Source organism: Homalodisca vitripennis, unplaced genomic scaffold (assembly GCF_021130785.1).
Source record: "Homalodisca vitripennis isolate AUS2020 unplaced genomic scaffold, UT_GWSS_2.1 ScUCBcl_1733;HRSCAF=5721, whole genome shotgun sequence".
In the NCBI taxonomy this organism is placed as follows: Eukaryota; Metazoa; Arthropoda; class Insecta; order Hemiptera; family Cicadellidae; genus Homalodisca; species Homalodisca vitripennis.
This window is the reverse complement of record NW_025777858.1, coordinates 55544-83514: the sequence shown is the minus strand read 5'-3', so window position 1 is coordinate 83514 and position 27971 is coordinate 55544. Positions and strand designations below refer to the sequence as shown.

Genomic DNA, 27971 nt, shown 5'->3' with positions numbered 1-27971 from the left:
AAAAATTACCAAAATCATAAAAAATAAAAAAAAACTTTAATGATTAGGTGTAAAAACATATTTCATGTTAAAATTTCAGTAGAGAAAGTCTATACCTAGTACTAGTTCTTTATTGGGACAAAACATTAAATTTTTTTTGAAAATTTGAGTTGAAAATTAATATAAAAACCTAGTACATGTTGCCAAAATTGTTTTTTAATTGTATTTTACACAAAAAATGTGCTGTAAACTACATTTTTTGAATAACAGTAAAGTAAAATACAACATTTTACACTCTTCTTTGTATTTATATTTTTAGCAATAACAATTATAGAAAGTACTAAACATCCATTTTTCTTAGTTTTTTACGCCTGATCACACTTTTACTGGTAACTTTAGAACCTTCTACATAATGCAACAAATGTGTTTTTTTTTAATACTAGTTATAATTTAAAAGCTAATTGGAATCAGATTTTCTATTCTTTGGAAGCGGATAAATTTTCTTACTGTACTACTCCCACCGAACTTTTGTAATAAACTTTTGACCCATGAGGGTTGGCAAAATAAGCCTAAAAATGGGAATGTGCATATAAAAATCTATTTTGTGTAATGAAAGTTCTATATCTTGTTTTAAAGAATGATATGTTTTGTTTGTCTATCTATACTTTTTGTTATTAAAACAAAACTTCTTTTTACACAATGCTTGAAAACAGTCTGCCAGTAAGTAAATGGACCACAACTATGCAGTGAATTGCCCATTATCATCAAACTGAAATGTGCAAGTGATGACATAGGAATGATAACCATCAAATCTGGCTGTATGTTTTGGCGGGATACAAATTTTAAACGCATAAAATCAAAACTTTTTTGTATTTTTTCGAGTGACTCTTGTTGTTTATAGTCAAGGAATACAGATGCTTTTAGTTGATTCTAATGAAACCGATAAAACAATTGGGTTTCTCGTGTAGTAGAGTTTTGTATGGTCAAGGAGTGAAGTGACTCTTGTTGTTTATAGTCAAGAAATACAGATGCTTTTAGTTGATTCTAATGAAACCGATAAAACAATTGGGTTTCTCGTGTAGTAGAGTTTTGTATGGTCAAGGAGTGGAAGTGACTCTTGTTGTTTATAGTCAAGAAATACAGATGCTTTTAGTTGATTCTAATGAAAATGTTAAAACAATTGGGTTTCTTGTGTAGTAGAGTTTTGTATGGTCAAGGAGTGAAGTGCCTCTTGTTAGTGTAGTATACTCTCTTGACTGACTGTGTGCTTGTGCGTGGGAATGCCTTGCTAGATGTATCATTTCACTGTACTTGATGTGTTTGTGTGCTAGAGATGGCGACCTCTGGTGCCCCCCTGACTTTCAACATCCTCAAAGGTGAGAACTGCTCCAGACTCACACTCTAACACTATCTCGTATTTCACAATTAAATAGATTTTATTTTTATTTATTGAATAAGACTAATTAAATTGTGTTTTTCCGTAAATTCTTATTCAGTATTTACGTTAATATGAGCTAGAGAGCTTCACTTTATTTTTGGGTAAATAAACTATGAATAGAAGAACAGAGATTAACTTCATTTACTCTTTGAATAAAGTAAAAACTGATTTAATTTAATACATTATTAATTTTAATATTTTGTTTTTAAACACTGCTAACATTTTAACCAATGATAAATATGCCAAAAATACTCCACACACCTGGGAGTTTATGGCTATAAATTAAAGCTTTCATAACAATACGTCATAGTTTAGAGCCTTCTTATATGTTTCTGAAATAAAAGAAAGTTTTAATATTTTTACTAAATATTAAATGTATTTCAATTTGTAAGAAACTAAATACTTTTATAGTTCCTCAACTGTTGAGGTATATATTAGAATAAAAAAATAAAAAGTTAAGTGCATTATTTACTTTGTGTTTTCCAAATAAACTAAACATATGTTATACTATTTTGCCTTTCTGTAGGAACTATATTCTTGTAAGACTAGGGAATTGATTTAAAAATAAAATGTTGCACCAAGAATTCACTGGCTGAAAATATATGTCTGCGCACATTAGTGTTAAAGTTGTATTAATTAAATAATTTTTCTAAATACACAATTAAAATAAATTTAGTGGAACAACAAATTTGTAACCTGAATAGAGTGTCACATTTTGTAATGACGGCAGTGGAAGGGGAGAGGTGAGGCGTGAGAGGGATGTGGTGAGTAGCGTACGTTGTAACGCGTAGAGCTTGCAGCTTCACGTTGTGCATGTGCCTGTGTAGCGCCTCCGTAGCTCTCTTCCTCTATTCTAGTGTCCTCCGGTTCTCTCACCAGAGTGCTCTGTACTTGTGTTGTGGTTGCAGAACGTCTGAGAGCGTCGGGCAGCTCCGGAGGTGGTTCTTCCTCTTCGGTTAGTATATCAGAGCTGTGTCACTCGACACATCTAGTTCTTAAAATAAGAGTCATTTGTAAGTATTCTTGGACAGTTGAAATGTTCTCTACTTTATAGCTATCAGAATCTTTATAGCTATCTTGAATGACTTAAAGATGTGATATATGACTTGTCATTCATTGTAAAAAGGTGTAAGATGTAAAATTAGGAATCTAACCTTTTAATGTTTTTTCACCCCTTCCATTAAAACAAATTGTATTGACTTCGATTTTTTTTATTCAAAATACGAGGAAGACTCAAATAACCAAAGTTTTGTTTTTGTAGGCTTTATTTTACAAATTTCGCCCTTGTCATTATTAGAAAAATTGTTTCTTCCTTGTCTAATCATATTTTCAGGCCTGATCATATAAATAACTTACTTTTGCGGTTTCCTATTATTACCAAACAATTTTGATAAATCCAAAATCTTTATTGCTTTTCCATTAATAATATTAACTGTGATATTTTAATTTGAGTAGGCAGGCTACATATCACCTGTATACAGAGTGATTTGAAGTATTCGTTACAGTGTATAGTACATTAAGATGTCTGCTGCAGTCGTGTGTTAATAAATATTTTTTTAAATCTATCTGTTGCAATGTTTAATGATTTAGATTATGTCCTTATATAATCTAATAGTGTATTATTACTTATAACTGGCTAGATTATGTCTTGTTTCATGAAACTTATTATATAATATTATGGTAAAAGTATGATAAGTTAAAAAACTGTGATTTATTAACATTTTTATAACATGTCAGTAGAAAATATAATTTATTTTGTTATCTGATTAATATTGTTTGTTGTTTTAATGCCAGAAAGAGTCAGCAGCTAACCAGAACCCGTTCACTACAAGTCCCCATGCACCCCCAGGGTTCCATCCTCAGAAGGTGGGGAAGGCGCAGGTAACTGTTCTCCTTGAATGTATATGTACAATATATGTTCAAAAAGTTAGGATTTTCATTTTGTGAAAAATATTGATTTATTCCTCTACATTAATGTTGTCACCTTCTAAGTAGTCCCCATTAGGTATTAAGTGCTTGTGCCAGTGCTTCTTCCAATCCTCGAAACACTTCTCAAACTCGGATCTTTGGGACAGCCTTTAGTTCTTGAGTGATTTATTTTTAATGTTATATATGCTTGTCTTTTAAAGTTCTCTTAATTTTTGGAAATAAAAAAAGTCGTACGAAGCTAGAGAATATGGAAGCTGAGGCATCGTTACAGTACTGTTTTTGGCTAAAAATTCATGAATAAGCAATGAAGTGTGAGTAGGTGCATTGTTATAGTGCAAAAGCCATGAATTGTTTTGCCACAAATCCGGGAATTTTTTCAGATTGCTTCATGCAAATGGCGTTGAACTTGCAGGTAGTACTCCTTATTTACTATTTGACTTTTTGGCAATACTATGACATTAAAATTGAAGAACACAGTGAACATAACCTTCAACTTCGACTGCACTAGTCGAGCCTATTTTGGTCTTGGTGATCCAGAATGTCTCCACTGGGATAATTGAGCCTCAGTTTCGACGCCATGTATGTAAACCCAAGTTTCTTTACTTGTAATAACATGTTTCAGTAGTTCTGCATCATCTTTGACTATGGAGTGACTCCATAGCAACTACCATTCACTGTTGTTTTCGTTCAAAATTCAAAAATTTTGAAACAAATTTTGCTGGCATAAGTTTTATACCCAAAATATTGAACAAATGTCGTGGCCTGAGCCAGTTGATATGTCAACATCAACATACTTCTCGGATCGTAGTAATGCAATTGTTCATAAATATTTCTTCCACTATTTTAACGTTTTTGTCAGTTTTCAATGTGCTGGGGCGTCCAGAGCGTTCGTCATCTTTAGTGTCTTCAATTCCATCTTTGAAACGTTTATAATAGTCCTAAAACCTTGCCTTAATCTTATCAGACTCACCATAGGCCTTTGTCAATATTTCCCACTCTTTGTTACACCTATTTCATTTATCACAGAAAACTTGATACAAAGTTTTTATCAGTTTTTATTAACAAACTAAATTGCTGACTTTATAAAACACAGCTAACCTTAGCAGCTGCCACTACAAAAAGTTAACAATGAGTACAGCTGGAAAATTTATTGTGCTTCAGGAGCATAAAAACCAATATAATAAAGGACATCTTAACCCTTTGAGTGCCAAGACCATATATTGAGTTATGGAACATATGTTATATTCAGGGGTATGTCTAAAAATGCCAGACCCGGAAATCCCAGTTGTGTAGCAACTTAGTAAAACATTTTTTTAACAGGATTATTTCCATAGAAACTTATCATGCTGTAGATCAAAATGCTTGGTTTTAATTGGGCTATACTTTTATTAGTAAATTTTCTTACAGTTTATTTCTTATATATATATATATATATTTTTAACACAAAACAAAAAAGTTTTCTTTTTTAACATTTTTTAAAAGTTTTATTGCAGTTTTTACAAATAAAAAAAAACATTTTTACTATGGAAAACACTTTCTTTTCTAAGGGAATATTACTAATAAAAAATGTGCAAAATTTCATAGTGTTATGTTCAAAACCGGGACAAAAAAAAATTTTTTTTTTAGACCAAAACAGTTTGGAAAAAATACACACATAGCCTCATCATATACATTTGTGTGTGGTCTAAAAGAAAACTTATAAAATTTACTCACCACATACAGTATTTCTTATGCTCAAGAATGAAAGAATGAAATTTCAGTTCAAAATCTTCACTAAATGTTTATATACAATTATTTATATACACTATTCACAACAGTTTGTCTTCACTTCACTTGCATTTGTGCTTTGGGAAGCAGGTGCCATGACAGCCTTCCCCACAGTTTGTGCAAACTGTTCTAGACCTCTTCCTTCCTGTTTTGAAATCAGGCCCCCTCATTGTACATACAAAACAAGTCTTTTCTTTTTTCCGGGCAATTTTTCTAATCCAATTTTTCTTTTGTCACCCTCTACGTTTACAGTTTTACCTTGCTGTGCTACCCATTCATCAGAAATACTTTCAATGATTTTGCACAGTGTACTGGTATCTAGAAAGAGGTTTCCTGTTGTTTTGGACACAATTTTCCCTATATATAATGTAGGAATTTATTACCATTCTTGCAAAAAGATTAAAAAACAATCTTTTTCCAATACTTAACTGTTCGTCTTTCGTCAAGGTAAGAATAGAGCATCATGTCGAATGTGTCTATCCCACCCATGTGCTTATTGTAATCTAGTATGATGGATGGTTTGTTTTCAACTGTTACCCTGCCATGCCTCCTTTTGGTATGTACAATATCTTTTATCTCAGCTTTTGAGGACAGCAAAACAACTGGTTTTTTTTGTGATGCTTGTTGTCTATAGGCCAGTGTCACTATGTTTCCTTGATGGTAGTACTTCTTCTGGCCAACTTGAAACTTTTCTTTGATTCCATCAGGCAAGCCTTTTTTATTCTTCCTTACTGTGCCAGTAAAAAAGGTTTTTTCCTCATACAATTTTTTGACCAGCGGAATACTAGAAAAAAAATTGTCTGTAAAAACATGAAACCCTTTCTGTAAATAATTACAAGCACGAAGAAGAGAAGTGACAACCGAATAGCCAAGACCATATTTTTTTACCTCATCAGATGGAGATGTGTTCTTCTTACCCTGATAGCAAAATAAGCTCATGCAGTAATTAGATACAGAGTCACACAACACCCATAACTTTATTCCCCACCTATGGTGGTGCTTATTGGGGAGGTATTGTGTGATTCCGGTTTGACTTTTCGTCCCAATTAGAGATTCGTCGACTGACAACTGTTCATGGGCTGTATAAAAGAATTTAAATAGCCTATTACAGTGCTCAATTAAGGGTTTGAACTTTTGAGTGGGGTCGTAACCTGGTTGGTTGGCTTTAGGTAGTTTTTCATTGTCAACAATGTGAAAGAAACTAAGCAAAATTTGAAATCTATTTCGTGTGAACATCTTACTAAACCATGGAGTTGCTTGTGAGTCACTAGTTGACCAATAAGAGGGGATAGTTGGTTTCCTAATCAGGCCCATATTTAAAACAGCAGCAATAAAAGCCTTCATTTCCAAAATGTTCACGGGGATCCAGCTGTGCCTACGACTACCAGGTGAGTCATTGTCTGCAAAAGACGAAATTGTCTGGTTAGCATACCTGTTGGTTTCAACCACAAACATAGTTGTAGTGTATTTAGTGTGAGAAGTACTAAGTTGGTAGGTATCCATAGTGATATTTAATGTCTGCACCAGTGATGTTGGCAGTATGTATTGTCAGGCGATGTAACATACGATGTGGTCTAAAAGAATAAAGAATGCTCATAGGCTGCTCTCCTGTGACGTCACATCATGCCACTACCCTACAACCAACGGTCCAAGCTGGCCAGCCACCAGTCCACCCAGAGTCCACCACCAGACACCGTCATGTAACCTCCGCGTCCCGTCCGTTCCTTTACGAGCGGTCCTAGAGCAATGTTACTCTAAATGTGTAGTTTAATTATTCTTCCCGACCCATAGAGAGTACAGTGTCGACCCGCATACATTACAGTGGCGACGAGGAAAACAACTGCAACAGTGAATTACAGTGATTTAGTGCGGAAGGGCAACAAGCGTAATGAACACGTGCAAATAACAACGAATGTGCAGGGACATTCGGGACATTGAAACAGTGAATTACAGTGATATAGTGCGGAAGGGCAACTATCGTAATGAACACGTGCAAATAACCGCGAATGTGCAAGGACATTCCGGACATTCCAACGGTCGGGAGTAGTAAGGTACGCCGATCGATATAAACTATTCTTGGTGTAAGCAGCGCACAAGCTGATTTTAATCGTTGCAATTAATGCCGTTAGACGATTATTTTTACCGGGGACATTTTAAACAGTTATTACGGAGTGTACAAGAAAACAAAATGGCAACTATCGGGTCTATGGGTTATTTTGATAGTGCGGAAGAATCGTGGCAGTCTTATATAGAGAGATTTGAGTTTTTTATTGATTGTAATGATATCGATAATTCAAAGAAACTAAGCACTTTGTTGACAGTTATGGGTGTAAGGACCTATACGTTACTGAAAGACTTAATTACACCAGACAAACCGTCTGACAAGTCGTACAAGGAAATTGTGGACACTATAGCGAATCATCTGCATCCCAAGCCTTCTTTTATCACGGAAAGATTTAAATTTAGTAGGCGGAATCAATTGGATCATGAAACGGTTAGCGATTATATTGTGCATTTAAAACAGTTATCTAAGTATTGTGAATTTGGTGATAAATTGCCAGGACTACTTAAGGACAGATTAGTCGCGGGGTCTGCGAGGACCAACAGATACAGAAAAGACTTCTCGGGGAGGAGAACCTCACTTATGAAAAAGCCGTGCAACTAGCTACTGCAATGGAATTTGCTGAGAAGGGGGCGGCCCAGATGACAACTGCAGGAGGACGTATTCACCGGATGCAGAGCAGCGGGTCGATACCGAAAAGGACACAGGCGGCGAGCATCGCAGCGAGACGGTCATCGGACGGCGGGAAGGCGCTGGGAGACATCACCTGCTATTGTTGCGGCAAGCGAGGATCACACACAGCATCGCAATGTCGGTTTCGTGAGTACACGTGTAATCATTGTAAAAAGAAGGGACACCTTGAAAGAGTTTGTAGATCGAAAAATTATGTTAACAAACCTAATGAGAACAAACCAAATGTTTTTACAAATAGGTCTAAGGAGCCTTCAGCTAAAGGGAAACAGTTTTACAGCAATAAAAAGCAATATGTTTATAAAGGTAGGCAGCACTATGTAGAGGAAAGTAAAGAATCAGCAGAGTCCGGTTCAGATAATCACTGGAAACATAAAGACAATGACGATGTGTATGACATTTCCAATCTATTTACGGTTAAAGAAATAGAAACTAAGATTAATAAAATTTGAGCCAATAACGGTACAGTTATTAGTGGAAAGTAAGGAAATTGTATTTGAAGTCGATAGTGGAGCTTGTGTTTCAGTTATGTCAGAAAAAGATTGTAAGACTAAGTTAGGAAATATAAACATGTATCCAACTAGCTTAGTATTAAGTTCATATACACATGAAAAGATCAGGCCTTTAGGTAAGGTTATGGTCAATGTACAACATAAAGGTAAAGAGAAACAATTAGCTTTATACATCGTAGCTAATGGGGCTAATCCCTTGTTAGGGCGTGATTGGATGCAAGCATTAGATTTAACAGTTAGAGTGCCTAGTAATGTAAACAATGTACAGTCAGCTGATCGCACGAGCATGGTGGGGGTTGTGCCAACTGCAGGCGGCAGCGCGGCAGACGCATGCACGCCTGTCAGTGGAAGCCACAACACACCTGTAGAGGTAAACAAACAAACATCTGTCAATCCGTCTGTTGTCAACAACAACAAACAAGTAGAATTACTGTACAATGAGTTTCCAAATGTATTTACGGATAAGTTGGGATGTTTCAAGGGTGCACCAGTTAAATTAAAGTTAAAAGAAAATGTAGTACCAAAATACTTTAAACCTAGGACGTTACCTTTTACACTTAAAGAAAAAGTAGAAGCCGAGCTGACTAGACTAGAACAAGAGAACGTTATTTCACCAGTAGATACCAGTGAATGGGGGACTCCCATTGTACCAATTATTAAGGCTAATGGGAAAATAAGAATTTGTGGGGATTATAAAATAACTGTAAATCCTTTCTTGGAGGTAGACCGACACCCGTTACCGAAAATTGAAGAAATATTTGCCAGCCTACAAAACGGAGAAAAATTCTCTAAAATAGATTTATCTTCAGCTTATCAGCAGCTTAAACTAGATGTAGATAGTCAAACGTATTGTACAATTAGCACACACAAAGGATTGTATGCTTACAATCGCCTATGTTTTGGTATCAGTTCAGCACCGGGAATATTCCAGAGAATAATAGAACGAACATTACAAGGTATCCCGGGGGTAACTGTATTTTTAGATGACATTCTAGTAACAGGTAAAAACAATGAGGAACACATGCATAGACTTAGACTAGTGTGTCAAAGACTTGAAGACAATGGGTTCACAGTGAGCAAGAACAAATGTAAATTTTTCTGTGACAGTTTAGAATATTTAGGTTTTGTTATCAGTAAACAAGGGTTGCATACCGCACCTAGTAAGGTTGAAGCAATTGTCAAGGCACCTGAACCTCAAAATGTGACACAGCTTAAAGCCTTCCTTGGTCTTGTTAATTACTATTCACGTTTCATTCCTAGGATATCCACTATTTTAACCCCAATGTATCAGTTGTTAAGAAAGGATACCGATTTTGTATTTAATTTAGCATGTAAGAAGGCACTACAAGAGATTAAGCAAAAGTTAATCTCTGCTGAAGTTTTAGCGCATTATGATCCTGCATTACCACTAGTGGTAGCCAGTGATGCTAGTCCATATGGCATTGCATCAGTTTTGAGTCAGATTCAATACGACGGTACAGAAAGACCTATATCATTCGCAAGTAGAGTGTTAAATAGCGCTGAGAAAAACTATTCACAAATAGATAAGGAAGCATTAAGCATTGTATTTGGTGTTAAGAAATTTAGTCAATATTTATATGGTACACAGTTTTTGTTAAAGACTGATCATAAGCCTTTAGTGGCTATTTTTGGACCAAAGAAAGGGTTACCTGCTTTCGCAGCCAGTAGGTTACAACGATACGCTTTGTTTTTTAAGTGGTTTCCAATATGAGATTGTGTATGTTAAGTCCCAAAACCATGGCAATGCCGATGGTTTATCTAGATTAACCTGTAAATAGTGAGATTAAAGATGAAATCTCGGATGATGACCTTAATATTAATGTCATAGGTACCTATTTGCAGTGTTTAGCTGAAAATGACATACCATTAAGCTATGTAGACATAAAAAGAGAATCAATGGTAGATAGTGAAATCAAAAAGGTAATATCCTATGTAGAATTAGGTTGGCCTATTGTAACTGAACCAGATCTAAAGCCATTTGAAATTAGACAGTCGGAATTAACCTTGGAGCAAGGAATCCTAATGTGGGGGTACAGGGTGGTAATACCTAAAAGGTTCAGAATAAACATTCTGAACGAATTGCATACTTCACACATAGGTATTGTTCGCATGAAGGCATTAGCCCGTGCATATGTATGGTGGCCTAATATCGACCGGGACATAGAACAACTAGCTAACAGCTGTGCAGCCTGTTTGGAGGAACGAGCAAAACCGCCCAAGGCTTTCCTGCATCATTGGAATGTTCCGGAACGAGTTTGGTCTCGAATTCATATTGATTTTTTTGGACCTTTTCAGTCCAAGTTATTTTTGGTGGTAAAAGATGCGTACTCTAAGTGGCCAGAGGTGTTGCCCGTTGCTTCAACGGCAGCTGTTCACACGATTGTGAAATTAAGGGAATTATTTAGTAGGTATGGTATTGTAGACCACATAGTGTCCGACAACGGACCACCTTTTACCAGTCAAGAGTTTAAAGAATTTTTGATGTCAAATGGTATCAAACACACGTTTTCACCACCATACCACCCAGAAACCAATGGTTTGGCAGAACGGTCAGTCAGAACTATTAAAATAAATTGAAAACAGCTCTTCATAATTCCAAGGATTTAGAATTAGCTTTGAGTAACTTCCTGTTCACGTATAGAAATACAGTGCATTCTACTACCAATCTATCGCCAGCTCAATTAATGTTGGGCAGATCGCTAAAGTCTAGGTTAGATTTAATTCGCCCAAATGTTAAAGCAATAATGTCAGATAATCAAGAAAAACAACGATTGTACTATAGGGGTAGTAAAACTAGACAGTTAGCTATTGGACAACCAATCATAGCCAGAGATTACAGAGGTAGAAATAAGTGGATACCAGGTGTGGTAGTTTCACGATTAGGACCAGTCACGTATTTAGTTGAACTGAATACGGGCATGAGGTGGAAACGACATATCGACCAGTTGGTAGGTTTACAGTGTAGTCCGGAAATGTCTGAGTTGACAACAATGCCTAGACTCCCAGACGCAAGCGTGGCAACAGAGCACACGCAGGAAACGATCGATATACAGTCGCGGGACAGAGCGAGCGCAAGGTCGCCAGTACTTTTAGCAACGACCTTGCCCCCCTCTCCGCAAAACCATAACAATAACAGAAACGCTCAGGGGCAAAGCCCCAGCCCACGTACAAATGTAAACAATAACAGTTCCAGCGTTTCACCCAAACAAATGACACCTGTTAGACGATACCCACTAAGGGATCGTAAACCTTTAGTCAAAATGGACTTGTAAATACAACCCAATTGTGACTTGTATATAATTAATATTGTTTAAGCATTATTATTATCGATTTGTTAATTGTGTTCATTCAATGTGTTATTAATTGCTATATTCTGATTTATTGGTTTTGATGGAAGTGTTTGTGATTTGTGTTAAATGATTATATTGAGTTTGTATTTTGTTCTCTATAATCTATACTTACAAAAATAAAAGAGTATAATGTCAATTTTCTTATTCATTGTAATTGATTTAAAATTGGAGAATTGTAAAACAAATTGTAATTGATAAATTTCTAAAATTGTAGGGGACTTATGTATTTAAGGGGGAGGATTGTAGTGTATTTAGTGTGAGAAGTACTAAGTTGGTAGGTATCCATAGTGATATTTAATGTCTGCACCAGTGATGTTGGCAGTATGTATTGTCAGGCGATGTAACATACGATGTGGTCTAAAAGAATAAAGAATGCTCATAGGCTGCTCTCCTGTGACGTCACATCACGCCACTACCCTACAACCAACGGTCCAAGCTGGCCAGCCACCAGTCCACCCAGAGTCCACCACCAGACACCGTCATGTAACCTCCGCGTCCCGTCCGTTCCTTTACGAGCGGTCCTAGAGCAATGTTACTCTAAATGTGTAGTTTAATTATTCTTCCCGACCCATAGAGAGTACAGTGTCGACCCGCATACATTACAATAGTCAAAAGTGTTTCTGTAAAAAATAGTGTAAAATAGTCAATGGGCTTAGAGTCAACAGGTGGGCAATGTCTAGGTCCTGGAGATTCAACATAAGAAAAATCATGAGTGAAGTTACTGCGGCTCTCTTCGTTTATACTAAGCCAAATATCATTGTCTGTAGGCCCGTCGGCATCATCACCCGATTCAGAGGAACTGGATAACACACTCCTATCAATGATTCTACTTACGTTAGGTCTAGGCCTAACCTGTGTTCCTGACGTACTAGGCCTAGGTCTAGAAACATCAAAGTCACTCTCTGAGGATTGACCTCTATATACATTTTTTTGTGGCTCATACAATGGATCAGCATCACTATCATCACTAAATAAATCACTAAGATCGTCTTCTGAGGTTAGTAAATTACCATCAGATACATCACCATCAAGTTCTCTGTCCACTTCACTTGATCTAAGGTTCTCAGGATCCATTATTCAGCCATTTGAAAACTACTTAAGTGTTTTACACACTAATAATAAACACTACACGCACAATTCAAACGATTGTAGCACAAAACGTAATAATTACGCTATTAGAATTCAAGCAACAATGTTTCAAAAGAAACAACACACTAGCACGCGGTTCTGCATTCGTCGTCTGCCACGCTACTCAGCTAGTCAGCTGTCGGCAGCGCTGTGATGGCCATTGTTTTTTTTTTTTAGATTCTCTTCTGGATTGGATTTTTTTTTCCAAACACCACAGAAAATTAAAGGCATATTATTGGAAATACAATTTATTACGTCGAAACATAAAAATACCAAAAAATATAAACAAAGGATCTTAAAATAATTGGTGGCGAAGATTCGTCACCATGGCATTTCTCGCATATACAACTGGTGGCGAAAAGTCGTCACCGTGGCATTTCTCGCATTTATCATTGGTGACGAAATTTCGTCACCGTGGCACTCAAAGGGTTAATAATCAAACTCTCCAAACCTGCTAAAGTTAAAAAAATTCCTATTGTTGAACACACCTTGTATATATGTATGTAAGCATATTTAGTTCTCAAATACACATTATAAAAAAAGATATCCCCACATTTTTATCATAAAATGTCATGTATGAACTAAGTTTTCTTATGTACATAATTAAAAAAATCCTTTATTTGTACGACGTAAGAGACTATACAATTAACATTACTAGTATGTTTAATTAAGACGTAAGAAAAATATATGATACATGAAACGTGGTTAGTTTTTATTGCATTTATTGCCTTGTAATAAAAAAATAGCATAAATAGTACTTTTGATCAAAACACATATTTTAATGTTTTTTCTCTGGATTTAACATTATTATGACATGTGTAATATTCTTTAGATTCACATTCAAAACAACTTTATTCATATTATTTGTACAATTACATTTAAAATCATATAAATAAAGAATACTGGTTATTAAAAAGAAGTATGGAAATCTATTGAATTTGTTGTTTTCCCTATTGCTTGCAAATTTTCAGAATTCGGTCTGGCACTTTATGCCTTTGACTCTGAAAAATGGCCGAGGAATCCAAAAAGTTAAAATAACAAAAAGTTATCTTCATACAACTTAATATAACATCTTTATGTGCAACCGTAATATATGTGCCCGTAATGATAAAGAAGAAATTCCCTGTGTTTCTATGTTATGTTTGAGAATTCTATATTGTTCATCAACAAATTGAAGACCTGGTGTTTAGAGTGACTCCCGCACGCCCAAGCCCCCCAAGCCACCAGAGAAGCCCCTGATGCCATACATGCGCTACAGTCGCAAGGTGTGGGACCAGGTCAAGGCCCAGAATCCAGAACTGAAACTATGGGAGATCGGCAAGATCATCGGCCAGATGTGGCGCGACCTCCCGGAGGAGGACAAGACTGAGTATGTGGAAGACTACGAAGCCGAAAAGGTTTGAGCATTCTCTACACTAATCCAACCACTGGTACCACTTAGATGCAATGTCAAATAGTGCTTGTGTATATTAAATAAGGTAACAATAATGTTATGCGTGGATTTTGATTTTCAAAACTTGTTAAATGTTTGAAAATCTAATTGTGTCTGTTTTATATAGTTGAAGGAGAAATCTGTTGCAAATAGCTCACCAAACAAATAATTTTGCTCCCCATCTTATTTAAAAATGATTGCTTTTCTGCACACTAATTACATTTGCAAGAATATATTTAATTGTGGAAAGTTACTCATAGATATCTATAATGTAGAGAGTATAATAAACATTCTTTTAAAAAGTGGTCGGTAAACTTAATGATGTCCTAATGATTACACATTTGATATGTGACAATAGTTTACGGATTGTAATAACCATGCCATACAGTTTGTAGGAACTTAATACTTTAAACGTAACAGTGACAAAACCTTATTTTCGTTCATTTAATCTCCATAATATTCTAGTATAAGCTACAGTCTGACTTAAAAATATACTCTGATAGCAGCAAAAAAATGGTAAAATGTTACAAAATCCTCATTATGATGAAAATATTCTACCATAATAATTACCTTTGAATAAAACATACCAGAGAAATTTATGGTTAGTAAAACTGTACATTGCATCGATGAGATGAGTGAATTCAGTAACTTATCGCAGTACAAATATTTTGAAATTGGCAAATAATTTAAAACTAAGCAATAAATAGTAATCTTTAATTTATTACATATGTAACTTTTCTGTTTGAGTAATCTCAAAGATTGTGTCAATAGTTAATATTGTTAGTTAAAATCAATTATCTTATCACAAGTTGAGATCCATGTTTGTTAAATCATAATATTCTGTCAGTATTCAGAACATTAAAACGACTAGAACACAACACAAAATGAACATATTATGTTACCAACATTCCTCTTATGGTGACTTAGTCGAAATAATTGGCCACAAGAGAGTTAAATGACACGCATTAAATAGACATCAAACCACATAATGTGATCATAAGTCCATATAACGTCAAACCAGTTGAGGGACTAAAACATCACTAATATCTGAATTTATTCCAGTATAATATGTAGCTAACTGAAGACGACATGTAAATTTTAGTACTGAAGTTTTTCATTATGTTAATACATGGTAGTATAAGCAGTATTAGGTGACACAATTTGTTTACAAACTAAAAAAAAATAAAATTTATATAATATAAATTATAGTAAATTTTAAAATGTGCAGAGTTTCAGTTATTCATCAGGAAAATATTCGATCCTCAGTGAAAAGCAATTTTTTTTACTTATTCTGATGTATACAAATTTGCTAACTAGTTGCATGTATTGGATCGTAATATTGAAGACTTGTTGTAAGAAGTGTAATTGTGTGATAGTGACGTGAGCTGTGTGTGACAGGTGGAGTACGAGAAACAGCTGAAGGTGTACCACAACTCCCCGGCGTACCTCGCATACGTTGCTGCCAAGACAAGAGGCAAAGCCAGTAAGCAAAGTACATCCAAGTCCAATTTTACTTTCTTTCTTTATTAGGTTAGATGTTAGATTTAAGTCAGGCTGAACTGTTAGCAGTTTGGTGTTAGACATAATTTTACAAAATACAGACAAACGTTGTCAGGTGGATGTAGAGAAGATTCTCATAGGATACCTCACACTTATTATTTTGTTTTCTATTTTATTCCTTCTCGTAAGATATCAGTAGTCAAGTTGAGAGTTCTCACAGTGAACCTGATGACACTTGTTAACATTACAGTGGTATCCTCATTTGTTCAGTTTCATATTGTAGTGTTTGTTTATTGAATCTAGTCAATAAGTCATTTTTAATTGTAACATCGACTATTGCTTTCCACAGGCATCAACAAGGGCAGACGGAAACAGTACAAGTTTCTTATTTGTAACATTGCCAACCCTTTGAGGTCTAAGGGTCGATCTGTCAGCTACAATCGTTTTTGTGGAAAAGACCATGAGCAGATCTATTAGTTCTTTGTAGTTTAGACAATATGAGCCTAAAATCAATTCAAACTCCAAAACTCCCGAAAATGCAGAGCATGTAATTTTATGGAATCAAAGTTTTTCGTTTTAGCATATTACGCAATTGCCAATCTTATGTCATAATCACTTATTTTGTAATTTGATGTCTATTGTGTTGTTAGTAACATTATTATCCACTAGAATGCGTGCTTTTTATTACGTAAGCTTGTTTACAAAGCAACAGCTGATGACGTGTATTGTTTGGTATTCACAAAAAATTTTCCATCATCATTAATTATACTTATATGTCATTCTGCTGATTTTTATGTAAATAAACATAGAACGAATATTACAAAATGAAATTATTTGCTTTCTCTGAATAAAAATTACCTGTAAATTGCGTACTTTTCTGTTTTTCCACCGTATGAGTAAAACATTGTTATCATCATCACTTTTTTATTTGAGAATCTAACTTAATAAACATTTTTAGTTTTATTCAAAATAAAATTGTAAACCAATTCAATTGGTTTCTCACTGTTAAATTAACTTTTGGTTTCACCCTAAAGATTCTCAAACTATATTTTCAACTTTATTTACTCGTTTGCATAAACTTTAAAAAAATATAGTCATATATTTAAATTTATGCTAACTAGTATTTTTTCCTTAAAGTACGTTTATTTTCATACATTTAAGTGAAAAACCGTAATGTTATGATAAATAATACTAAAGTTATAATTCTTTTTCAAACTGTCTGTAAACCCCTATTTTTGCAGCATTCTTTTTCGCTGGGAGGATATCCCTGTTATGAAACATTAAATATTTTTGGTACTGTAAAAAAATAAAATATAATGTTGTTCTCAAAGAGTTAAATTTGCTGACTTTAGTGCTGACAAAAGTTTCAACCAAGCACTATTTTACATTAATATTCCTTTTTTTATAAAGCAAAACATATTGAGGCTATCATTTCCTTTTCTTAAAACATAAACCGTTAGGAACTGCATTTTTATCATCAGTCAATCTGTGGTTTATATCAACAGTGAATCATTGTGAGAGCATTAGAATAATATTTCTTGCAGAGAAACTTTTTAGATTTTTATTACATAATTAAATTGATGGTATTCATTACAAAGTTTGTGATGAGGAGTAATCAGGTTGTCAACATTGTAATTGTAAATGTCTTGAAAAAATAAACAAAAAGAGATTAGTGGATCAATGATGTGTGCCTGTACAGACCAAGAGAAGGAGGATAAGGAACCTCATGAACGAGGATCAGGAGAGCGAGGTGGCAAGCAGGCAGATCGGCGCATCGACATCCAACCCGCAGAGGATGAGGACGGTAAGATTATAAACTGCCCTAAGAAATCTTTATTGAACCACAACTTGTATTGGGTGTAGATTGTCCAAAATTTATTTCCTAATTAAAATTAATACAGTAAAACCCTGGTTAACCGGAATAAAAAAGGGGCAGCCATTTTGAATAACTTAATTTTCGGTTAACCCAATTACATCTAAATATAAGCTGTTAGAATGGATGCGTTAGGAGAAATGAGTTGTGTAGAAACGATTTCTGTAAGTTATACTTCGGGAATGGTTATAGGGATGGGGGAGATGATTAATAGCAGAATAGCAGTGGCTTGAGTCGGGTAACGCGGCTGTGTCAGTTGTTGTGTGGTGGGTGCTGGCACGCATCACACACGCACCCACACTTCTGCTAGAGTCGGAGAGTTTGAACAGTATCTGCTGCTGTTGAATGTAAAATAAACACTTCACGGAACCATTTCAGTTGACCCGAGTTCGGTTTATGGGTATGCTCGATATACCCATAATATTCCCAATGCCAATTCTCTACTCTTAATTTGTAGGTTAATCTGAGAATCAGTGGGAATAGGAGTTGATCAAAACGAGCCTTAAAGTTAAGTTTTACCTTGTTAATTTTAGCTCGAGGACAGAAGCATGGTCGGATGAGGAAGTCGGCTGTACTGGCGGCCATCTTGATTTTAACCCCATTAGAACAATTTTAAACCTCATACATATTTATGATATTTTTTTTATGGTAAAATCATTTTAAAGATATACTTAAACATATTAATCGAAACGCTTTTTTAGATTAGAATAAAGGATTTGTACTTCATCATTTAACCATTACAAAACTGTAAAGTCGTACAAAGGAAACTGAAAGGTGTTTGGGTGAGTATTAATAAGGTGAGGAACAATTCTCATGAGGAACAATTCTCATGAGGAACAAACTCAATACGGCTGGCTCTTAAGAGGGTCCTACTGGACAGCTATTGGTATAATAATTCCAGGTGTATGGCCCTGGTCTTCAATATTTGTTGCAACCTATAACTATCATCATACAATTATTTTACAAATAAATATTTTAAAGAAGTTTATATTTTTGTAAATTTCTCCTTGAATATTTTAAAAGGTTTTTTATATAAAATGTAGTTTATTCAATGTCCAATAAAGAAATAATGATTCAGCACCGAATAAGTAATCTCTTGTTCTTATTTCTGTCTGTGTTGTCTGTTGCTGCTTCTGTGGCGTTTATCCTACTGTGGTGAGTTAACTTTTGTACATGCACTGTATTTGTTAAAACACCTTAAACCACAATATATTTGTTAGTTTTTGTGGTTAATTCCTGGAGGAATAAAATTGTCAATGCAATATATAGCATTTCCAGGTATAATATATTTGATTCGGCACCCATGTTAGAATACAGGGTTAGTCACTCTGTTAGAATACATACGATCAATGGGTGATGCACAATAGCTCCATTAAAGATAACTTTTTCTTTTAGGTTAGTAGTTTACAAAGCTTTATCTGTAAAAAATATTTCACAGTAGTCAGTAATAAATTAACCACAAATAAATTCCTGTATAGAAAGAAACAAAAAAGGTGAGGAAACAATCTATATCTTAATTCCACTGAAATCTTGAGTCCCCAATAAAAGGTTTGTTAATATTTATCTGGTAGTTACGTAGTTTAATTCAAATGACACAGTGATGCAAAGCTTGGCTAACCAAGCTAATTAATCAGATCCTACAGTAACCAGTTGGTAACTATGAAATTGTTAATATAGTAATAAGAAAGCCCTCAAATTTACATATTTGTTTGTAGTTGAACTTTACAGTTATATATTACAAACAATTATTTTGGATTAATATGTGAAGTATTCAAATTACAATAAAATGCCTATTATGGTTTGGAAGTCACCTTTAAGCCGTTGGTCCCCAGGTTAAGTGTTAGAGAGAGCTTATTAGCCCTAACTTCGCCTTGTAAAATAAGACATCTTTACTTTACTTTACATCTAAAGTTTTGTAAACATATAATATAAATATAATATAACTATCAATATAAATTAAAAAATCATGAAACTCACAAAAATTCGGACAAAAAGACTTTAATTTAATACTAAATTTTACTCGCTGGAGCTAAATAATTAAATCACATACTGTTTGCAGATCAAGATGATGGTTACTCTGTGAAGCACGTGGCGTATGCGCGGTATCTGCGCAACCATCGGCTCATCAACGAGATATTCTCGGACGCCATCGTGCCCGACGTGCGCTCTGTCGTCACCACTGCTCGGATGCAAGTGTTGAAGCGACAAGTTCAGTCACTCACCATGCATCAGGTATGTCGTATCCATGTTTAGTGTTGTCAACTAACCTGTAGTATTAATCCCTTATCGTTGGCGGTGTGATTGTTTCAGTCACTCACCATGCATCAGGTATGTCGTATCCATGTTTAGTGTTGTCAACTAACCTGTAGTATTAATCCCTTATCGTTGGCGGTGTGATTGTTCAGTCACTCACCATGCATCAGGTATGTCGTATCCATGTTTAGTGTTGTCAACTAACCTGTAGTATTAATCCCTTATCGTTGGCGGTGTGATTGTTCAGTCACTCACCATGCATCAGGTATGTCGTATCCATGTTTAGTGTTGTCAACTAACCTGTAGTATTAATCCCTTATCGTTGGTGGTGTGATTGTTCAGTCACTCACCATGCATCAGGTATGTCGTATCCATGTTTAGTGTTGTCAACTAACCTGTAGTATTAATCCCTTATCGTTGGCGGTGTGATTGTTCAGTCACTCACCATGCATCAGGTATGTCGTATCCATGTTTAGTGTTGTCAACTAACCTGTAGTATTAATCCCTTATCGTTGGTGGTGTGATTGTTCAGTCACTCACCATGCATCAGGTATGTCGTATCCATGTTTAGTGTTGTCAACTAACCTGTAGTATTAATCCCTTATCGTTGGCGGTGTGATTGTTCAGTCACTCACCATGCATCAGGTATGTCGTATCCATGTTTAGTGTTGTCAACTAACCTGTAGTATTAATCCCTTATCGTTGGCGGTGTGATTGTTCAGTCACTCACCATGCATCAGGTATGTCGTATCCATGTTTAGTGTTGTCAACTAACCTGTAGTATTAATCCCTTATCGTTGGCGGTGTGATTGTTCAGTCACTCACCATGCATCAGGTATGTCGTATCCATGTTTAGTGTTGTCAACTAACCTGTAGTATTAATCCCTTATCGTTGGCGGTGTGATTGTTCAGTCACTCACCATGCATCAGGTATGTCGTATCCATGTTTAGTGTTGTCAACTAACCTGTAGTATTAATCCCTTATCGTTGGCGGTGTGATTGTTCAGTCACTCACCATGCATCAGGTATGTCGTATCCATGTTTAGTGTTGTCAACTAACCTGTAGTATTAATCCCTTATCGTTGGCGGTGTGATTGTTCAGTCACTCACCATGCATCAGGTATGTCGTATCCATGTTTAGTGTTGTCAACTAACCTGTAGTATTAATCCCTTATCGTTGGCGGTGTGATTGTTCAGTCACTCACTATGCATCAGGTATGTCGTATCCATGTTTAGTGTTGTCAACTAACCTGTAGTATTAATCCCTTATCGTTGGTGGTGTGATTGTTCAGTCACTCACCATGCATCAGGTATGTCGTATCCATGTTTAGTGTTGTCAACTAACCTGTAGTATTAATCCCTTATCGTTGGCGGTGTGATTGTTCAGTCACTCACCATGCATCAGGTATGTCGTATCCATGTTTAGTGTTGTCAACTAACCTGTAGTATTAATCCCTTATCGTTGGCGGTGTGATTGTTCAGTCACTCACCATGCATCAGGTATGTCGTATCCATGTTTAGTGTTGTCAACTAACCTGTAGTATTAATCCCTTATCGTTGGCGGTGTGATTGTTCAGTCACTCACCATGCATCAGGTATGTCGTATCCATGTTTAGTGTTGTCAACTAACCTGTAGTATTAATCCCTTATCGTTGGCGGTGTGATTGTTCAGTCACTCACCATGCATCAGGTATGTCGTATCCATGTTTAGTGTTGTCAACTAACCTGTAGTATTAATCCCTTATCGTTGGCGGTGTGATTGTTCAGTCACTCACCATGCATCAGGTATGTCGTATCCATGTTTAGTGTTGTCAACTAACCTGTAGTATTAATCCCTTATCGTTGGCGGTGTGATTGTTCAGTCACTCACTATGCATCAGGTATGTCGTATCCATGTTTAGTGTTGTCAACTAACCTGTAGTATTAATCCCTTATCGTTGGTGGTGTGATTGTTCAGTCACTCACCATGCATCAGGTATGTCGTATCCATGTTTAGTGTTGTCAACTAACCTGTAGTATTAATCCCTTATCGTTGGCGGTGTGATTGTTCAGTCACTCACCATGCATCAGGTATGTCGTATCCATGTTTAGTGTTGTCAACTAACCTGTAGTATTAATCCCTTATCGTTGGTGGTGTGATTGTTCAGTCACTCACCATGCATCAGGTATGTCGTATCCATGTTTAGTGTTGTCAACTAACCTGTAGTATTAATCCCTTATCGTTGGCGGTGTGATTGTTCAGTCACTCACCATGCATCAGGTATGTCGTATCCATGTTTAGTGTTGTCAACTAACCTGTAGTATTAATCCCTTATCGTTGATGGTGTGATTGTTCAGTCACTCACCATGCATCAGGTATGTCGTATCCATGTTTAGTGTTGTCAACTAACCTGTATTAATCCCTTATCGTTGGCGGTGTGATTGTTCAGTCACTCACTATGCATCAGGTATGTCGTATCCATGTTTAGTGTTGTCAACTAACCTGTAGTATTAATCCCTTATCGTTGGTGGTGTGATTGTTCAGTCACTCACCATGCATCAGGTATGTCGTATCCATGTTTAGTGTTGTCAACTAACCTGTAGTATTAATCCCTTATCGTTGGCGGTGTGATTGTTCAGTCACTCACCATGCATCAGGTATGTCGTATCCATGTTTAGTGTTGTCAACTAACCTGTAGTATTAATCCCTTATCGTTGATGGTGTGATTGTTCAGTCACTCACCATGCATCAGGTATGTCGTATCCATGTTTAGTGTTGTCAACTAACCTGTATTAATCCCTTATCGTTGGCGGTGTGTGATTGTTCAGTCACTCACTATGCATCAGGTATGTCGTATCCATGTTTAGTGTTGTCAACTAACCTGTAGTATTAATCCCTTATCGTTGGCGGTGTGATTATTCAGTCAAGTAACCCTCATACAGGCTTTAACCCATTGAGGTATTATTTATTGAGGCCTCTGCAGGACCGGTAGCAGCAATTTAGCTGGGAAAAATTGTAAGACTTTGGCTAAAATTTTCTAAAATAAAATCCTTAACACGTTCGCTGCGGGCCACTGTCCGGACAGTCCCGTGACCCTCGCCAAAACTGCGAGGCACTGTCCGGACAGTGCCGATACGCACAATGCATTGCTTATTCGTTTCGCTTGTCACGTGCTGCGATCTTGTGGGAATTGTCTAGAACTTTTCAAGCTTGTTCTAGATGAAGTATACTTACTTTCTGATACGTCAGTTCGTCCTACTGGGCCTACTGTCCCGACAGTGCCAGAAAAACAGCTGAAATTTCACATGTTTATTGCTATTATGAACCAGTAGAAAAACAATAAAACACGTGTTCCTAATTTCTTTTCCCTTGTGTTATTGTTTTCGTGAGTATACGTATTAGCAGCTAGGCTTGTTTACAAATTGGATAGGTTATTACTACTAAATTAAAAGTAAGGTAATCTTTTACCGGTATTGCGATTTTATCTATATGTGTGGTGTCAATATTTTTCTTGTACACAGTATACACATATTTTGCTTTGTTGTATACAGTATGTATTGTCTCCTTAGTAAATTCATTCAAACGATACTTTTATTTGTTTTACTGTGCGGACAGCACGCGGCAGCGATCTGCACCGCGGGCTCTGTGGGTGTTTTACGCTATGTGCGGGACTACTGTCCGGACAGTAGCGTTGTCTAGCAACGGAAGCTGATGCATATCAAAGTCGATTGAAGTATTCTTGCTACTTTTGGACATCGCACAACACATTTGGTAAGTTATAGTTAAATTTTATATAGCCCGTCATATGTTAATATAAATGATGCCATGCCAAAAATGCGGGCCACTGTCCGGACAGTCCCGATGATTATGAACGTATAAGAACGTAATGTAATCGAATATCATTATTTTATAGCGCATCAAACCAAAATAACGCCAATTCAACAAAAATCGCAAGTTCGAATTTTGCCGCATATCGGGTACATCATTGGCCGCTCTTGCCGCAGCGAACGTGTTAAAATATCTTCACTTAATACAGTAGAACCCCTCATATCCGGCCTCGGTTTTACCGCACCTCGGTTTATCCGGCTACTTCCCGGAAGCCAATATCGAAATTTATTTACCACGGCTTGCAGACGCGCAGTTGCATGCACTAGTCTCCCACGACTCTTGCGTTATTTGGTGTATCTATTTGTTTACATTTTCCTGTGTTGTCCTCAGTTGAGCTAATAGGTTTAACCTGTAAACAGTTTGTTGATTATTTCCAGTGCGGTTAGTACAGTACAGTACAATTGTTTTGTTTCGTCAAGTGCTGTGTACTGTAGGTTGGTTTATCCGGCCGAATCGTTATCCGGCCAGGGGCTCGGTCCCGTGGTGGCCGGATATGAGGGGTTCTACTGTATATAAAATACTGTATTTGTAATAAATTATTAATTAAAATTAATTGTTAATTTTGTAAATATTTTTGTAAACTACTTACTATTTTTTTTAACCCTTTGGATGCCAGCCCATTTTCCAAAAGTACTACCCAGAAACGCCAAGGGCATTTACAGCAGTTTTGCAAGCTTTCACTAAATGTATCATAACTTTTTTATTTATTAACAGATATTGATGATTTTTTTACCATTATTTTGCTTATGAAATGCCCTTGTTCTGTTGGTAAATTTTAGTTGCATAAATGTAATTTAAACTTATAAAAAAGTTAAAAATTAAGAAAAAAAAATTAAAATTTCCAAAAAACATTTTTTTTAGCACAAATAAGTGGTTTAAAAGAAAATGTATGCTGATTTCCTGTTATATCCTAGTAAAACTATATCTAACCCTTAACCTAATTACAAAATTTCAAAAGCCTACCTTATATAGAAGTCCAGTTATGATTTTTTTCACTAAATGTGACACGGGCACAGTTTTTGTAATTTGCATGGACGTTGTATGTAATGTTACACTATGTTCACAAATCAATATTTGACACTATACAAATCGGTACTTTGGGATTATACCAACCACCACACCACTATGAAGAACACAAAAATATAAATTTATAGATATATTATAAACAAACATTGTAGAACGAAAAAAAACAACTTTTTAATTACAAAATTACAAACTTACAAAGATTATCAATTGTTAATGAGGTCAGATTCGCTTAAACTTTTTTCAATGAATTTAGAACATTATAAAACGATGTATTTGAGTAACAAAACTAACATTCCATCAATCAACAAGCATTTCCAGGTATTGTGATCGGTATTGTGGTCGCTGTTATCTTATCTTTCTCGAGAATCCCGATTACGGCAGGCCGCGCGCGGCAACACATGATTATTTAAGTTTTTTGCACGGTACATAATTGCCTTTCCGTTACAATTCAATTTATATTTCTGATCAGCCCCTCTAGAATTATATTTACTGATAGATACTATCTCGAGGGATGTTTTTCTTTCGTTGACATCAGCGCGAGCTTCGGAAGCACCTTCGGCCGGAGGCACTCGCATTTTGGGTGGCGGAGTTTGATCAAGAATAATGACAAGTTTTGTGTGTTTTTTTTTTCAATAAAGAGTTTAGTTTTTGTTTGGTAATGTTTGTTTTTGTTGAATTTTGGTGTTTGGAGAAATGTAGGGGTAAAATACGAAAGTACAACAAAGCGAACGGGCGGCGAGACTCTGCAATCACGTTATCTACTACACCGCTCGACTTTGACCTCTGTCTGAGGATGGGGAGGGGTTTGCGATAAGACAATTCCTGTTTTATACTGACGAAATATTGTTCTACGCTAATCTAGTAATCAGTAGAAGCTAAATGTCAACTGTCTGAGGATGGGGAGGGGTTTGCGATAAGACAATTCCTGTTTTATATCGACGAAATATTGTTCTACGCTAATCTATCAATCAGTTGAAGCTAAATGACAAATAACGATTCATGTCTGGGTGTGGTCTGTATAATACCAAAGTACCAATGAATCTAATAAAAGGGGCATAGTAAAAATGCCCTAACAACAAAAGTAATGAGAGAATTACAAACGTAAACAACGCATAGCAACACGAACGTAACCTCAATCTCGACCAAACAATTCAACAGCTGCGAAGCTCAAATACGACCAAACAAACAGTCCATAAACGAATTAACTACTTTGTGGTTGCGAAGCAACTAATCGACTATCGATTAGTCAAAATTTCGCGGCAATAAGATGAACTATAAGAAAAATTACAGGTGAAAAACGTGACGTACCTATATTACGGCCGTTGGCGATTTTCAGTTGAGTAGCCGACGGCCGTAATACCGGTACGTTGGCATCCAAAGGGTTAAACAAACATTTTAATTATTGTTTAGTTACTTTCTAACTAACCTTAAAATACTTCACCTAAAATGTGATAATGTATTTTTTTTAATAAATACAAATTTTCATGTACATACTGTATCTAAAATAATAAGCTCAAAAATAAAAATATTATGAGTAATGCATAAGTTTGCTGTTGCAAATTTATTAATTTTCTCTAAACTAACATTTTTCTACAATATTATTCTTTAGTTGACTCACACCCTTCGACTGATAATAAGACACTCCCAGAATGATACACTGGTTTTTGTCTTTGTACATCATATTTTTCAGATATTTTAAGAAATATGTGCTAAATGCTAAGTAATAAGTGGTACATATCAACTTTTTTGTTAGGAACCAGAGAAAAATGTAAAATAATAAAAATACACAATTACTAAAGTATTATTGTTTTTATTTGTTCATAAATTGAAAAATGTGTATTGTAAATTTTTGATTTCTAAGTTTCACTCCATGTAACTGTCACATCTCTTGAGATAGTAAGATACATGCTTTGAGCAGGTTGAGGGGCCTGTATAGATTTAGGAATTTACTGCCGGAGTCTGCGAAGCTGCAGCTCATGCGGTCTGTGATTTTCTCTGTTTTTTACTACTGCTATCCTGCCTATGGAAACAGTATCTCAAGGGAGGACATTGGAAGGGTTCAGAGATTGCAAAACTCAGCCGTCCGTTTTGTATTCTGTCTAAAAAGGTATGACCATGTGTCCTCTCATCGAGATGCAGCTAATATTTTGTGTATGGAACAGGTATGCAGAATAATTACGGTCTGCATGATCGACAAAGGCCCTAACATTCGGGGAACCTCTTTATCTCTGTGAAAAACTTGTGCAAAGACAGGAGGTCTCGCAACGTAGCAGTCGCCAGGACAACCAGCTTCACTTCCCCAGAGTGAGGCTGGAAGTCGGTAGTTTGGCCCCAAATTGTACAATGACCTACCCGGTAGCTTGAAGAGCACACAGTCACTGTCTAGTTTTATATCTAAATTAAAGGATTTTATGTTAACTAGTTGTAAGTGACTGCCACCAAAGAATTCAAGGATTTTTTGTAAAGTCAAGTCTTCTCCGTTTTACTTAGCGAAAAATTCATTTATGCTGGTAGAGTGAATTGTTTGGAAACGCCTTAATACTTTTTAACCATAGCTTGATAAAATCTACAAACTTTGGACAATGTTATACAGCTATCTTAACTACTTTATTATGCAATAACAATCACACGCTTAGATCAATATCCATGCCATTGTTAAGGCCTTTATTATTAGAAAATAATGCCGCAAACCACACTTCATAAGCTTTGTTTGTTACAAAATGGCAGCTGTTGAAATAGGATCTATATTAAAGCTTTAAACGACCATCATTTTGTATAGGATTATTGTTTGAGAAATCACTCTAACAGAAAATAGAGCATTTTGAATATTGAATTTTGTAAAAGTATTGAAACTTTGAATATTGAATTGAAGTTATCAAAAGGAATATTTCAGAATAAAACACAAATAGCCCCCTTTTAGTTGGCTGTTAAAAATTTTCCAATCTGAAATCTCGTCTTGGCTCAAGTTTAGAATGTTTGGCTAGATTGTTGTGAGAGCTGAATCATATTGGTATCGGTCTGATTCTGTTGACTTATTATCAAGGCCAAATCACAATTTGATTGACAACTCCACTAACATAAAGTGTATTGTATTGTCTCAAATACCCTTAATATATAACTTACGATGAGTGTCTAGTTGACGT

At 35.8% G+C, this 27971-nt stretch overlaps 1 protein-coding gene across 3 annotated transcripts in view; it reads left to right on the top strand.

Annotated features, from left to right (window-relative positions):
• The first annotated feature begins 1165 nt into the window (after positions 1–1165).
• The window catches only part of LOC124371621 (SWI/SNF-related matrix-associated actin-dependent regulator of chromatin subfamily E member 1-like), a 39898-nt gene continuing 13092 nt past the window's right edge, over positions 1166–27971 (top strand). Inside the window, exons 1-7 of one of the 3 annotated variants that reach the window (XM_046829969.1) lie at positions 1166–1355; positions 2326–2372; positions 3212–3298; positions 14067–14273; positions 15707–15791; positions 17508–17612; positions 19741–19913. In XM_046829969.1, coding sequence (XP_046685925.1) covers positions 1313–1355; positions 2326–2372; positions 3212–3298; positions 14067–14273; positions 15707–15791; positions 17508–17612; positions 19741–19913 — 747 coding nt within the window. In that variant the 5' untranslated portion in view covers positions 1166–1312. Of the gene's footprint in view, positions 1356–2325; positions 2373–3211; positions 3299–14066; positions 14274–15706; positions 15801–17507; positions 17613–19740; positions 19914–27971 lie in introns of all 3 variants that reach the window. The other 2 variants (XM_046829968.1, XM_046829970.1) reach the window with 2 other exon arrangements.